Source organism: Nothobranchius furzeri, chromosome 5, assembly GCF_043380555.1.
Source record: "Nothobranchius furzeri strain GRZ-AD chromosome 5, NfurGRZ-RIMD1, whole genome shotgun sequence".
Lineage (NCBI taxonomy): Eukaryota > Metazoa > Chordata > Actinopteri > Cyprinodontiformes > Nothobranchiidae > Nothobranchius > Nothobranchius furzeri.
The window spans coordinates 16,030,692-16,045,371 of record NC_091745.1 but is presented as its reverse complement, the minus strand read 5'-3'; the positions used below and the strand labels follow the sequence as shown (position 1 = coordinate 16,045,371).

At 44.4% G+C, this 14,680-nt stretch overlaps 2 protein-coding genes across 3 annotated transcripts; both read left to right on the top strand.

Moving 5' to 3' along the window:
• Window positions 1-1,089: 1,089 nt before the first annotated feature.
• On the top strand, window positions 1,090-9,911 carry odad4 (outer dynein arm docking complex subunit 4). Of its 2 annotated transcripts, none has more exons than XM_015974655.3 (11): window positions 1,090-1,368; window positions 1,440-1,571; window positions 1,644-1,794; window positions 2,240-2,280; window positions 2,881-2,983; window positions 3,080-3,268; window positions 3,337-3,544; window positions 3,617-3,703; window positions 3,778-3,974; window positions 4,074-4,174; window positions 4,249-9,911. In XM_015974655.3, exons 1-11 carry the CDS (start codon window positions 1,255-1,257, stop codon window positions 4,294-4,296), a joined length of 1,371 nt encoding a protein of 456 aa, XP_015830141.3. In that variant the 5' UTR covers window positions 1,090-1,254; the 3' UTR covers window positions 4,297-9,911. The 2 variants fall into 2 exon arrangements, with proteins under 2 accessions (XP_015830141.3, XP_015830142.3); XM_015974656.3 differs by having other exon boundaries at window positions 1,092-1,368; window positions 2,884-2,983.
• A 680-nt stretch (window positions 9,912-10,591) lies between these two features.
• cnp (2',3'-cyclic nucleotide 3' phosphodiesterase) lies at window positions 10,592-14,669 on the top strand. Its single transcript, XM_015974654.3, has 4 exons — window positions 10,592-10,766; window positions 11,875-13,284; window positions 13,350-13,477; window positions 13,554-14,669. Exons 1-4 carry the CDS (start codon window positions 10,607-10,609, stop codon window positions 13,989-13,991), a joined length of 2,136 nt encoding a protein of 711 aa, XP_015830140.3. The 5' UTR covers window positions 10,592-10,606; the 3' UTR covers window positions 13,992-14,669.
• The last annotated feature ends 11 nt before the right edge of the window (window positions 14,670-14,680 follow it).

The following is a 14,680-nucleotide window of genomic DNA, read 5'->3' as shown; positions in this document are numbered from 1 at the left end:
GTTTCTGTGTTTTTATTGACATTCCAATATGGTTTAAGACTATTAACAAATGGACAGGATAGTTGGTTCTGTAAAAAGCATGAAAGCTGGTAAAAAGAGTTGTGCGTGTGTGAAGCCACTAGCACATTTACAAACTGCGAGTTTGTCCCGAAATGGTTGTTTCGACTACAGCGAAACCAGTTTAAACCTGCATGTAGTGGCGTCCCCTAAGGGTGGCCATGGCCAATCCTAGAGAATTGGTGCGCGCCCCCCCCCCCCCCCCCCCCAAGATCTTTGTTAATAAATAATATCAACTCTTTAATTGCCAATGATGACTAAAGTCACATTTGCATTTTTTTTTACTGTGTGGGCGTCGTAACGAGCCCCCGCACCGTGAGAGCAAACATTTCAACTCTAAAGCTGATCTTCATCCGCGTACGTCATGCGTCACGTGATCAGGAAGCAGAACATCCATGTGTTAGGAGATCGTTTTGGGGCGCTGCTGTAAAAAAAAGTGAGGCACGAACCGGAAAAGCTTCTGCCGATCACAATTCAACAACGGATAATGAAAGAACGGATAACGCTCGAAAGGCGCAGATCTTTATGTAAGAGGTGAGTCTCCTCTTTGTTTTGTTAGTTTTGGCGCTGACATCATCCTGGCGCGCAACGTTCTGTGACTCTTAAATAAACCAAAAACGCTGAAAAATTCTGGCAGCGAAGGGCTTTTCTTGTCAGGAAAAAGCTGGCAGCGAATGAGTAAATGCTCACTCAAACCATAAATTAATTTTATTCAAGACATAAATGTAAAATCAAATTATACAATTAATGAGTAAAATCAGAATTTAAAAGATTGTTTCTGCTGCTCACCATAAAAAATAAGTTTATATCTCCATAGTTTTCGGTGAAGACAGCAATACCTAACCATTAAACCACAAAATGAAATTCTAAAATTTTGGAATAACATTTCAAATAACTGAAATGTTTGTGTTTCTCACATTTGAGTTGAATACATGTTTTTAATTAAGGGGGGGGGGGGGGGGGGGATAAAGAGCAATGCATCACCACAGGCTAAACATGATGCTACCCCAACATTTCCCTTGGCACATCTGGCCACCTTTATTTATCCGCGGTCATTTTCTGGGGGCGCCTCTGGACTGCGCATGCCCCTTATCTTCATTGCAGTCCGTCAGGCGTCGCGGTTGCTAGGTTACCATCCAGCGGAAGCTAAAGTTGCTGTGGACTGAGCTCGTCTTGGCAAACCTTTAGTGGGCTAAAATGTCAAAGGCATCTAACAAGAATCCTCAGGATTTGTTCCTGACTTTCTTGTCCGAAGGGAAGTGGATGTTCAACAAAGGAGAGTACCATCAAGCTGCTAACAGCTTCACGGCGGTGAGTGACGTTTACTAGCGTGGCGCTCGTTTGCTACTCTTGACTGAAACAACCCTAATCTGGTCGTTCAGGCGCTGAATTTGAGGCCAGGGGATAAGAAATGCCTCATCGGACGGGCTAAATGCTACATGAAGATGGGTAGGTTTGAAAACGTCTTCACAGATGTTGAAGAGACGCTCAAAGACGACAAGTCTTTCATAGAGGTGAGACAACTTTCTCCTTCGTGGTACTGTCCCCTGAGCTGAAACGCTGGATTTGTTCCTGCTTGTTTCCAGGGACTGTACCTGAAGGCAGAGGCTCTATATCACACGGGCAACGTTGAACAGGCGTTGGTGTTTCACAGCAGAGGACTGAAGCTCCAGCCTCATATGCAGAAGTTCAGGCTCGGCGCGCAGTGCGCACAGCAGGCGATAGAGGATACGGCTGGTGGGTCATCTGTGTGGAGGTGTTCTCTGGGCTCAGTGCAGATTGCATAATGATATAATAAAGGGAAAATAGCATTATTTTCCATATTTATTTTATTAAACTATTCATAATGATTTAAAAAGTCACTTTTTCCTACAAGTTTATTTATGACTGAACGACAAATCCAAATAATGTCAAATATTTTAAGAATCAAACTTACAAAGTTACATCTAAAAACTGAAATGTAAATAAAAATGGGATGTTTCAACACTAATTATTCATCCATCCAATTAACCCCCCCCCCCCACACACACACACACACACATGGATAAACATTCAACATTAGCATCAAAGGGACTCCGTTGTTTAGAGGTTCACCTCACCCAGCTTTTTTTATTAACCTGGTAAGAAATAACATTTTTTTTAAAATAAAAACTCTGAATTGTTTGATCTTCTCTGCCTACAGGATCTGAAAAAGACCTTTCCTTCCTGTATAAAGATGAGAGGGTGAGTTCTACATTTTCCTTATTCCCACACCAAATATATATATATATATATATATATATTACTGGTAGTTTTGTAGTTCTGTCTTTAGTTCTGGGTATTTTTCCTCTTGCTGAATTATGGTTGCTGTTGCTCAATATATTTCAATTATTAATATCATAATTACTTTTTTTTATCTCACTCTCATTTTTATTATTACATTACATTTATCTTCTTATTGTCATTTCTTTTCTTTTTTTTTTGAGAAGTAATGTAGTTGAGTAAATAGGCATAAAAGCTAGGCTTCAGCCTACACCTTTTTGGTTACTATAATTGAGATTCTGCATTACTGTGTTCTTTCTTTTTCCTTTTAAATGACCAAAATAAATAAATAAATAAAGTGAACTTAAAGTGCAAAAACCATGAAAAATCTAAACTATTTAGATGAAAGTCGACAATAAAATTCAGAAACCTGGCGTAAAAAGGCCGTGCTTCTTAGTGAACACGGGCCTTGTGCAGCACTGACTAACTGGTTTCTTTGCACATATAGAAACAGCCATAGCAGGTTTTCCTAAGAGCATTGTTAAACCCGTCATTCCTTCCTTTGCCTTTGTTCTGATCAAGAAGAAAAATAATCAGACTCCAAAGACTGACAAGACCAACAAAGCGCTTCTGGGAAAGTTTTACCATGACAAGAAATTCCTTGAGGATCTGATGAAAGATGAAGGTATTAAGCCTTTAATGAGACTCAACGTCGGTCCGCTGTGGCTTTTATTTCACTTTCGATGAATTGTTTATGTTGTGGTCATCTAATGCGCTGCAGAATTGGTTGGGAGTGAGACGATTCATGGCGAACGACTGCAGGACATCATTCAAGACTGCCTCACATCTCTTGATACTTGTGCTAAGTTGTGGAGTCTGGAGAAGCCCGTCGCCCCTCAGCAGCAGAAACGGCGTGGACCTTCTGAGCAGGCTCAGTTTGTGCTGAAAAGCCTGAATGAGATCGACAACGGTAGGACGCGCTCCTGTCGGCTCTCTGCTTTCATTTTTTATTTCTTAACCTTTCTTTTGTATCTTCAGAGCTGACTCGTGGTAATGCAGAGGCTAGTCTGAAGAAGGCAAAACGAGCCATGAGTGTGGTTCAAACTTGGACCACTGAGGACATTCCTAATAAATACGAGCTCCTGGGCAGCCTGCATAGCTACATTGGCAGAGCTTTCTTCATCCTGGGAGATATGGACGAAGCACTGGAGCACCATCGGACAGACCTCCAGTTGGCTGAGCGGTGGTGAGAATGCAGAAAAAATGAGCACAAAAGCATGATTTAGTCCAAATGCTGAGTTATCGTTTTCATCATCAGCAAACTTCCAGAAGCCACGTCCAGGGCTTTGAACAACATGGGTGTAACGTTGGCTCAGACCGGACAGTTTGCACAAGCCGTTGAGTTGTAAGTCAATCAAAGAATCTCCGTAAGCTTTCTGACCAGCCTTAAAACTCTGTTTCATGTTCTTTGTTCTCCAGCTGGGAACAGATGATTCCTTTGGTTGATGACGGGTTGGAAAAGGCCTGGTTGTTTCACAACATCGGCTCCAGCTCCCTGAACATGAAGCAGTATGAAGAAGCCAAACACTACGGGATCCGCTGCCTTGCTGCGGCCGAGGAAGCCGCTGACGAGAAGTGGCAGTTGAATGGAAACGTTTTGATTGCACAAGCAGAATGTAATAATTGAACATTTTATTTTTTAAATACCTACGGCATCACCAGACTTCCCCCCTGAGGTTTAAACATAGCCTTCCTTCTCTTCCTCTTTGTTTCAGTGAAAACTGGAAACGTTGAATCATCTGTGTCCCACTTTGAAAAGGCTTCATCCCTTGCTCGGCTTACAGAAGACGAGGCCGCTCTGGGAGCCATTCAGAAGGTTTCCTCTGTCGTTACTTACCTCCATCTGCCTTTCTAAAGACATTTCTGAATGCTGACATTTTTTCCTTTTAGGCTCTCAACGAGGCAAAGCAGCTTCTACCAGACGGAGAACATCTTTAGACGATGATTGTGGATCCGAGAGCAGCTTGAGGAAATTCCAGATAGAATTGAACGATATGTTCATCAGTATAGCTGCGTGAGGTCGGGGACATGGAAGTAAACCGTATTATTATAAATTCCTTGTATTTATTGCAATCCATCATTGATAGTCTAGAGCAGGGGTGTCAAACTCATTTTAGCTCAGGGGCCACATTGAGGAAAATCTAGTCCCAAGTGGGCCGGACCGGTAAATTAAAAACAACTTCAGATTGTTTTCTTTATTTTAATACAATCACTATAAAACAAAGCTGGAGCCTGAAGACAGTGTATCCAAAATAGTACAAGTACAACACCTGAAGTGTACTTGAAAATTTGAAATAAATAAAACATTCCTTAGTGATTCAGAGCTTACAGATAACATGGCTAGATCAGTTTCATGCAGCACTTAAAGTATATTTGACTCATTTTACTTTACATCTTTTAGCTTTCACCAGCACATCAATATCAGAAGTCACATCCTGAGTGGCAGCCAACTTCAGGATGTGATTCAAGTTCTTGTGTGAGCCTTGAGCACAGCTTTGTTTTATTTATACTCATTACAGAGAAAACTTGCTCACAAAGATACGTTTATTTTCACTCTACATTGTAAAGTATGAAAATAAAGTTTACACAACCATCTCGCGGGCCGGATTTAACCTGTTTGCGGGCCAGATCCGGCCCGCAGGCCGTATATTTGACACCCCTGGTCTAGAGCAGTGGTTCTCCATTAGTCTCCCTAATGGCAAGCTGCGATTCAAATGAAGGGAAATGTTCAACTTCTCTAATTTGTTGAAGGAAAAGATGGCGCAGTCTGGTCCTGAGGAGGTAGACTATAGTGCAGCACCAACGCACAGATCAATGATAAACCAAACCTGCTGCTTTTAAATCTAAACCATTTCTCTTTACTTCAGTAAATTAAGTCTTTTATTAACAGATTTCACTGTTATTGTATAACAAAATAAAAATCCAACTACTGAGAACTAGTTCAAAAAGACTCTGAATAGGTGGCTGAGGGTGGAAACCGATACCCACATAAAACTTAGTTCTATAAGATTTGTTCACTTATTCAAGCTTGAGCTTTAATTGTGACTTAAAGCTGTTACAGCAAATCTGGAAAACAACTGAGCCTAAAACGTTGTTGTTATGCTTCTCAGCAACGTTCTAACATAGCATAGCTGTACATATATTTTGGAGGATAAAAAATAAATGAATAAAGCAGTTCTCTCGCATTTGTCTAAAAGCCACCAATAGCATGGCTCGGACTGAAAGCAACCATTAGACCACAGGTGTCAAACTCCGGTCCTCGAGGGCCGCTATCCTGCACGTCTTTGCTCCAACACTTCTAATTCCATGGTGTCGTTCTTTTTTAAAACACAGAAACGGTTTTGTTACCTGTTATTGACGCTACAGTTTCGCCGAAACTGTAGCGTCAATAACAGGTAACAAAACCGTTTCTGTGTTTTAAAAAAGAACGACAACATGGAATTAGAAATAACGCACAGCAAGAACACACCTAAGATGTCCAACACTTCTGATTCAGTGGTTGATTCACCTGTTCAGCAGCTCATCAGGCTCTGCAGAAGCCCGTTAATCACCTGCTGATTGAAATCAGGTGTGATGATGCAGGGTTGAAGCTAAAATATGCTGGATAGCGGCCCTCGATGGACCAGGGTTCCCCACCCCTGTTTTACTGTTTTTCCCTGTTTCAACACACCTGATTTCAGTTAGCAGGAGATTAGCAGGCTTTCGGAGAGCTTGATAAGCCGCTGCACAGGTGATTCAGCTGTGTTGGAACTGGGGAACAATAACAAGATACCAGCCCTCGAGGACTGGAGTCTGGCGCCCTGGCATCGGACCGTCTGGTTGTCGGTCTCACCGAACTGCTGCGGCTCCCTGGCTCCTCCACGCATCACACACTCACGTATTTAGCGACAGAACACCACTGGTGTGAGAGGTTCTCCAATAAATAACACAAGAGGAGGAGAAACAGCCGGCTGCTACCACTTCAGCTTTAGAACAAACTACCAGAGTCCCAAAAAGAAAATCACCATCTGAAGTCACGGACAAAAAGACGTTTGGACCTATGGAAAACGGCGACTACTGGCATCTATTTAGTTTAGTTAAGAGTCCTTGTGGGTTTACAGGGACAAAGCGTTGTTTCTTCAGAAGCTTTTATATAAAATAAATTTAAAACTTTTAATAGGTCAACCTGTTAAAGTTAAAATCCCGTTAGTTGACACACGCTGATGTGTGTGCGAAATTTGTTCTTCGTGTTGGACCCATGCCCTGGGGGAGCGGTGAGCTGCAGACACAGCCCAATCCCACCCTTAATGCTGAGTGTCAAGCAGGGAGGCACTGGGTCCTTGGTCTGACCCGACCGGGAATCAAACCCTGATCTCAGGGCGAACACTCATACCACTAGGCCACCGAGCCAGATCAATTACATTTTAGCAGCTACAGTATGGATTATAATTCAATTCAAGCTTATTTATATAGCGCCAAATCACGACAAGAGTCGTCTCAAGGCACTTCACATAATAAACATTCCAATTCAGGTCAGTTCATTAAGCCAATCAGAAATAATGTTTCCTATATAAGGAACCCAGCAAATTGCTTCAAGTCACTGACTAGTGTCAGTGACTTTACAGCAATCCTCATACTAAGCAAGCATGCAGCGACAGTGGAGAGGAAAACTCCCTTTTAACAGGAAGAAACCTCCAGAGAATCCTGGCTCAGTATAATCCATCACTATTAAAACAAAGATTCAGAATTTCCTTCTTCGTGGCTCAGGAAACATATCACGTGTGTGGCTCATTGTAAGTTTTAACAGCTTACACAATTATATGTGATGCACCCTGAATAAAAACACTTCTATAGAAATTTGTTGTTTGTTATTAATTAGCATATTTATCCCAGAATGACTTATTATTATGTATTTTACTGACAACGCTGTAAATGAGACAGTACTCCCCATCCTTACTGCGTTGGTCTTGGAGCAAAGGATTTTAAATAATACACAAGATAACTAATTATGCTAAAGTTTGGTCTTCACTGAGAGTTTGTCATTTCAGGTGCCTAAAACTGTGATTTCAGTCGTTGATCTCGCCTCGTCTAGACTGCCCTCACACAGCAGGTCCCAGCTCTCCTCTGGGATTTCTTATTAGAACAAAATTCTCAAAAAAAAAAAGCATTTTAGTGAACAAATGCTTAGTATTTGTGAAACTATCAGTTTACAGCTCGAGGTTTCCATCGGCGTGACCCTCAGCAGGTTGTCGATGAAACAAATATGAAAACATGCTCATGACACCAGCTTAATGCACCTCAGCATCCACAGAAAACGCTCCGAATGAGTGTTGGATGCTCTTCTGTAGCTTCATCCTTGTGGAGGATGTACTTGTCCGCTGGACATGTGTCCACTCAGCAGTCCTCCCCATGCTGTGTTGCCTGCTGATCAGATCATTCAGAGGCCCTGGAAGCAGGTGTTGTAAGTTAATTACCTGATTAGGGCGTGACACCGTGAGTTTCACCATTTCACTTTTTCACAATACTCAGAATTTTCTGAGACACAAAAGAAGAAGAAGAAAGAAGAAAGTGTCATTTCTATAGCACCTCTCAAGATGAAAATCACGAGGCGCTTCACAAAAACAAAAAATGTAAAAAATATAAAAAAGCATTTAGAAAATGTTTAAAAATATATTTAAAATGAGCAAAAAATAGGCAATTGTGATTAAAAAAATGTTAAGAAAGAGAGAAAGTGAACAGGAAAGAGAGAAATCAGTGGATCCTGAGGAAGGTGGAATAGGTGGGGAGAGCAGAATAAAGAGAGAGTGGTGAAGAAGGTCATACAAAAGCCAGCTTGAACAAGTGAGTCTTCAGCTGCTTTTTAAAGGAGACCACTGAGTCCACTGATCTCAGGCTCAGGATGAGAGAGTTCCAGAGTCTGGGGGCCACAGCAGCAAATGATCTGTCACCTTTGGTCTTTAGCCTGGCGCTGCACAACCAGTAGGCTTTGATCACTGGACCTCAGGGACCTGCTGGGGGTGTAGGGACTGAGAAGATCAACAATGTGATCGGTGGCACAGGAGTCAAGTGCTCGCCCCGTAATCGGAAGGTTGCAGGTTCGAGCCCCTCTCAGTCTGTCGCTGTCGTTGTGTCCTTGGGCAAGACACGTAACCCACGTTGCCTGCTGGTGGTGGTCGGAGGGACCGGTGGCGCCAGTGCTCAGCAGCCTCGCCTCTGTCAGTGCGCCCCAGGGCAGCTGTGGCTACATTGTAGCTCATCACCACCAGTGTGTGAATGTGTGTGTGAATGTGTGTGTGAATGGGTGAATGACTGATTGTGTTGTAAAGCGCCTTGGGGGGTTCTAGGACTCTAGAAGGCGCTATATCAAATACAGACCATTTTACCATTTACAATGTAAGATGGTGCTTGTCCATGTAAGGCCCTATAGACCAGAACCAGGATCTGGGTGTGTTTGGAGGACTTGGTCAGAAGCCGAGCACAGGCATTCTGAACCACCTGTAGACGGTTCAGGGAGGTTCTGCTCAGACACGTGAAAAGAGAGTTACAGTAGTCTAAGTGTGAGGAGATGAAGGTGTGGAGAACTGTCTCAAGTTCAGAGCGGGACAGAATGGGACTCAGCTTAGCAATGTTCCTGAGATGGAAGAAGGAAGAGCGAACAAGAGAACTGACATGAGAATCCAGGGTGAGAGCTGGGTCAAAGGTCACGCCAAGATTCCTGACAGAAGGTTTGGTGTGGGAAACAAGCTGACCAAGAGAGTCTCTGACTTTGGGAACCCGCTTGTCTGGGGCACAGATGAGGATCTCAGTCTTATCTTCATTCAGCTGTAGAAAGCTCCCAGCCATCCAGGTTTTGATAGAGTCTAAGCAGGTGTGTAACAGCTGCAGCTTAGACATCTCATGGGGCTTAAAGGAGATGTACAGTTTCAACTTAGAGTTCTCCTTATCTCCTTATAGCCACAATATTCAGAAGTACAAAAAATAAAGGCTCTAACTATTTGTTCTATGTGTGATTAATCTACGTAAAATATGACTTTAAGTTTCTGACCCGATTCGCCAAAAACATCTGGACTATTTTCATGATATTTTAATGTGTGGAGATGCGCTTGAATGTCTGGTCACACGGTTCCATTTAACAGCACAGAGCGTCTAACAAAGAAGTTGTGTTTTCAGACCTCGCTGTGTTCATGCCAGCTAGCTGTGTCCTGGTGAGAGATTGGAGTGTCATGGTGAAACGTTCAGGGTTGATGGCATATGAGACAACCTGTGTTTGTGATGCCATTAGGAGCCCACGCTTTGGTAAACTGGATGTTACCTCTTGATGATTGTGTGCTGTTTATGGTTCCCATCTATGTATTTCCTGAATCGATGTTATTCATGTATATTTTTCTCATGTTTGATTCTATGGTTTGTTTCTTTTATTTATTTATTTTTTGTATAGATGGGGTGAAAAGAATAAATAAATTATACTTTAGTATCTATCAGTTCAAATGTAGGCTACTGTATGTGTTTTGAAGCAAATTTTATGAAAGCTCTGTTGAGTTAACAGCTCACACCACTTATTTTCATTTACTATTTGATTTTAGCGTGTGCTAAAATCAAGCAATATTTTTGCCTAAACCAAACAACAAATCTATTCAATATTTTTGGGGGAATTCTTCAACCGTGAGCAGCAGAAGCGGGACTTTCAGCAGATGAAAGTGTTTTGTGTAGGAGATGTGACAGGTAAAAGACCATTTTGTTCCAGATTGGAAGAGAACATTTTGAGGTATTATAACCAAAGCCCATGGAAGTGCTGGTGTGCATGCTGTGCAGTGCACCCTGAGGAGATTTTCCAGCAACCCAAGAGTCCCACAGCAGAGAGACTTGGGTGACAAAAATACAAACTACAAAATAGAATTCATATATTCCAATGGACCTAAAATGCACGTTTTTGGTATGTGGGAGAAAACTGGACAATATGCATGCATGTGGTGAATTTGGTAACTTTATGAAAAAAGGCTGTAGCTGGGATTCAGACACCCTTCTTGCTGCAAGGAAACGGTGCAGCCAACTGCACCACCATGCAGCCCTGGTGTAAGAATCGTTTTAATAAAGATTTGACAAAATTGGATCGTTCGTCATCAGCTACCTGGTGAACACTCTGCAGACAATCACAGCACACGTTTCCAGCTCAAACAGCGCGTTTTAAAGTGCATCTATTGTATCTGCAGGGTATAAAACATATGAGGTTGTGAACAGATTCAGCAATCATCGCGTTCTTCCGGTCCTCATGGGCGTGCCCTTGGCCACGCCCAGTTGCGCGTTCCCGGCAGTTTCCGTTTCTTTTCTTTTTTTATGCGCTCGCGTGTTCCAGGAGCAGCAGCAGCAGCAGCTCTGCGTCGTCATTGTGCTCAGAGGGAAGCGCGTGGTCAGCAGCAGCAGGGTGACTGGTAAGCGGGCGTAGCTCTAGCTAACTCCTCACGGGCTTTTGTCTCTCCTCTCCTCTCGGGTTCGTCCTCCTGCTCGGTAACAGACTCGCGTGACTAGCTGGCGGAGCTTCCTGGCGACGGGGCTGCTGGTGATGTTGCAGCGGGCGCGTTAGCCGTCCCCTGCCCGGGGGGCATAACTGTTTTTGTCTGGGGGTGCTAGCCACGCCAGACACTCCCCGCCTCAACAAAACGTGTCGCTAATTATCTCCCAAACTCCAGTTTTCTCTGTTTAAAATAACATTTGGCAGCAGTTTAGCTCCGCCTTCGACACTTGAATGTGAAAAAAGTAGTCTTACTGTAGTCTTCCTTGAAGTAAACGTGTTTTTTTTACATCTTATATTTAAACAAAAGATCAGTTATTTCTTATTTAAAGCAGAAGTCGCTTTTTTGTTGGCTTATTTTGCGTGTTCAGGTTTCAAATTCAGTTTCGGTTGCGTTTAAGTACGTTTTTTTTACATTTAGTTTCTTTGTTGCAAAACCTCTTCCTCTTTTTTTTATTGACACGATTTTCTTAGATTTACAGCGTCGTGTGTTTTACTTGACGGGGCGGTGAAAGTCCCACTGGTGCACCTTTTTCCAATTTCCTAATTAGCCCTTTGTTCGTTTCCCACCGAGGACGCACGCGTCTGACCCTCCCTACAGCTGGAGCTCGTGTCTGTCCCAACCTTTGACCTGAGACGTAACCGTCCTCCACATAAACTCAAATCTCATATTTGAATAATCTAATTTGGCCTCAACTTCCGTGTGAGCTGACACGGCTGCTGGACAAAACCAACACTAAAGTTAGAATTACAGCTAATTGGTGATGAGAACCAAAATCCTGCTCTTGCACAATATCTTAAAATCTTTTATTGTACATAAAACTTTGATATTGGGCAACTTCCTGTTTGAGACTTTGACCTCAGTCCAGATGGTGTTTAATTATGTCCACTGAGAGTGCATGCAGCCATTTAAGGCTCATTTGGTACCATATTCTTGTAGAAATGTTGCATAAATTCAAACAAAATGATTTGGTCATCATTCCCGTCACGTCTGGTGAGAATAACTGGTTTTTGATTGTGTATTTAAGGTACATGTTGGTGTGCAAAACCGGGCTTTAAGTCAGACATGGATACCGAGAAGATGGACAGCATTCCAGACATGTCAGAAACTCAGAAGCAGGAGGAGGCTGTAGTGGAAAAAATGGGAAAACTGGAGGTGACGGAGGAATCCGTGGAGCCTGAGAATCCACCGGCTGCTGTGGAAGAAGTTGAGCAGCTGGAGTTAAATGGTCACGCTGCAGAGGCAGCAAACGCAGAAGAGCCCGTTGTTGCTGGAAATACAAATCAAGGTGAAAAAGAAGAAAAGTCAGAGTCCAGTGTGGTGGCGCCACCAGAGTCGGAGTCCCCTGTAAAAATGTCTGAACCTGAGCCAGAAGATATCCCAGAGCCTTCACACTCACCTGAGCCAGAGGAGAAGGTGTCGCCTCAGCCAGTCGAAGCGCAGCCACCCAGCCAGGAAGAGAGAGCTCCAGAACCCGTGGAGGCGGAAAGCCAACTGCACACCAAAGTGGAAGCCGAGACCGTGAAAGATGAGCCAGCAGCTGTTCAGGAGAAAGACGTTCCCCCTGAAAAACCAACTGAAGCAGCAGCAGCAACACAGGAGGCATCGGCTGAGGTTGTTAAAGAAGAAGCAGCAGCAGTAGAGGCTGTGGCAGAAAAACGAGTTTCTTCTGAACAACCGACCATAACGGAGGCATTGGCTGAGGTGGAAAGTGAAGAACCTGCTGCGCCTCAGGAGAGGGGGGACCCTGGTCAGACTGAGCCAGCTGTGGAAGCTGAAGCTGTTAAACCTGAGCAGAAAGAGCCCAAGCCTCAGAAGGAAGAGAATGTGGTTCCTGCCCCTGGATCGCTGTCTTTTGCCATTTTAGAGCAAGAGGAGACCAAAAAGGCCCTGAGAGTTTCCCGCACCCTTGTTGTCCTCAGGGGACTTCCAGGAAGTGGTAAGAGCTTCCTGGCCAGAGCCATTGCCGATGCCTACATAGACCAGTGCTCCGTGTTCTGTGCTGATAGTCACGACATTAAACCAGAAAACCCAAAGTCATCTGCCGATGGATACAAGGCCCTGGATGACGCAGTAGCATCCCGCTGTGGTGCCGATGTGCCTGCCGCGGTGCTGGTTGTGGTGGACGACACCAACCACACCCACGACCGGCTGGCCCGCCTGGGAGAAATAGCTGAAGAATACAATCTCGTCGCCATCTTCTTGGAGCCACAAACCGAGTGGAGCCGAGATTTGGCCGAGCTGAAAAATAAGACGAGCCGTAGGCTGGAGGAGGCCCAGCTGGAAGCGATGACAAGTCCGCTGGAAGAGACGTCCATCCCTCTGTTCTACGGCTGGTTTCTCCTGTCCTCGGTGCAGGACAAGCTTAGGTGCACAGCGCTGGACTTCCTGAAAACGCTGGACACCATGGATGCCTTCAAAAAGCACATGGCTGACTGTGAGTGTCACTGAATGGGGTTTTAAATGAATTTGAAACGTGTTATTTCACAGATCTTGTCTTAGTCTCAGGAAAAGCTGAGAAGGAGGTGGACCTGGAGCAGTACTTCAATGAAAAGTCCACTTTCCACTGCACCACCAAGTACTGCGACTATGGAAGAGCTGATGGGGCCAAAGAGTACGCGCAGAATCCTGTAAGAGTTCTCCTCACACATTCCTTCCTTCAACTGTCAGTTTTGTATTTAACTTTTATTTCGCCCCACGGTCCAGGCTGTTAAAAAGTCCTACGGCTCCGTGTTTGAGCTGTCGCTGGTGGCCCTCTTCGTCACGCCCCGCACCGTCGGCGCCCGAGTGGTGCTCACCGAGGAGCAGCTTCTGCTGTGGCCAGCTGAGGAGGAAAAGCAGGCAGAGTCCAGCTCCTTGCCTCGCGGGAGCCGCGCCCACATCACCCTCGCCTGTGCCGAGGGCATCGAGCCCGTTCAGACGGGCCTGGATCTCCTCCAGATCCTGGCCCTGCCGCAGGGGGAGGTGGTGGAGGAGATGGGGCTAGGCCCGCTGAGGTATTACGGCGAAGGGAGGTGGATGCTGGAGCTCCGAGAGTCCATCGGCGCCCCGGCCATCTTCTCCAGCTTCTACGCACACAAGGAGGTCCAGTCTACCAAAAAAGAACACGAGAAGAAGAAGAAGCTGAAATGTGCCATTCTTTAGGTTTCCTGCTAGGTGTCTGGTGAAACGTAGGCCTGACTTTGGAGGGTATGTGCAGCATTTAGGGTTTCTCTCTAAACCCACGAGCTGTGTGCCTTTTTACCATTAATTTGCACCACAACCTAAGATGCCTTTGAGTTTGACTCGATGTCGGTGTAGTTCAGAGCTGTTAGTGAGAATTGTTAGCTGCTGTTTACCCTCCATAACCCGTGTTTAACTAACATAGACCTCCTCTCTACACACCAGTGTTTACCTGTTAGATTAAATAGGTACCTTTACTGCATGCATGCCTGATTAACTGTATCCATAACATGAACCGTAACCTTGCTGTAGTTTATCCGACGCTGATGTGTTTGTCCACCCCAGTAGTGATGGCATCTGGATCTGGGCCAAAGTTCTTGGTGTGCAAGTGAATGTCGTTGGTAGATTCTTCCTCGGCAGAGTTTAGAGGAGAGTGCTGGTGAACTAGGCGCCTGTTTCAGCTTGCACTTATGAAATGCTGTGAATCCAAGTCCATGTTTTGCAATCTTTTGTACTTCGCAACCTTTGAGCAAACGCGTTTCAATTTGTCTCTTGGCTGTAATTTTTGAAGGGCCACTTTGACTTTGTAGCTCTTAAGAATCACTATTTTTGCACTTGTTTTTGTACACTTGATAAAAATAAAATGCTTTGCTCCAGTTACCCCCCAGTGT

Excerpts from the sequence above, each read along its gene's own strand:
- odad4 (XM_015974655.3), top strand. The coding sequence starts at position 1,255 with ATGTCAAAGGCATCTAACAAGAATCCTCAGGATTTGTTCCTGACTTTC. Across the intron at positions 3,269-3,336 it reads CCTGAATGAGATCGACAACG|AGCTGACTCGTGGTAATGCA; the intron begins GTAGGACGCGCT and ends TTGTATCTTCAG. Across the intron at positions 3,975-4,073 it reads TTTGATTGCACAAGCAGAAT|TGAAAACTGGAAACGTTGAA; the intron begins GTAATAATTGAA and ends TCTTTGTTTCAG.
- cnp (XM_015974654.3), top strand. The coding sequence starts at position 10,607 with ATGGGCGTGCCCTTGGCCACGCCCAGTTGCGCGTTCCCGGCAGTTTCC. Across the intron at positions 13,285-13,349 it reads CAAAAAGCACATGGCTGACT|TCTCAGGAAAAGCTGAGAAG; the intron begins GTGAGTGTCACT and ends ATCTTGTCTTAG. Across the intron at positions 13,478-13,553 it reads AAGAGTACGCGCAGAATCCT|GCTGTTAAAAAGTCCTACGG; the intron begins GTAAGAGTTCTC and ends CCCACGGTCCAG.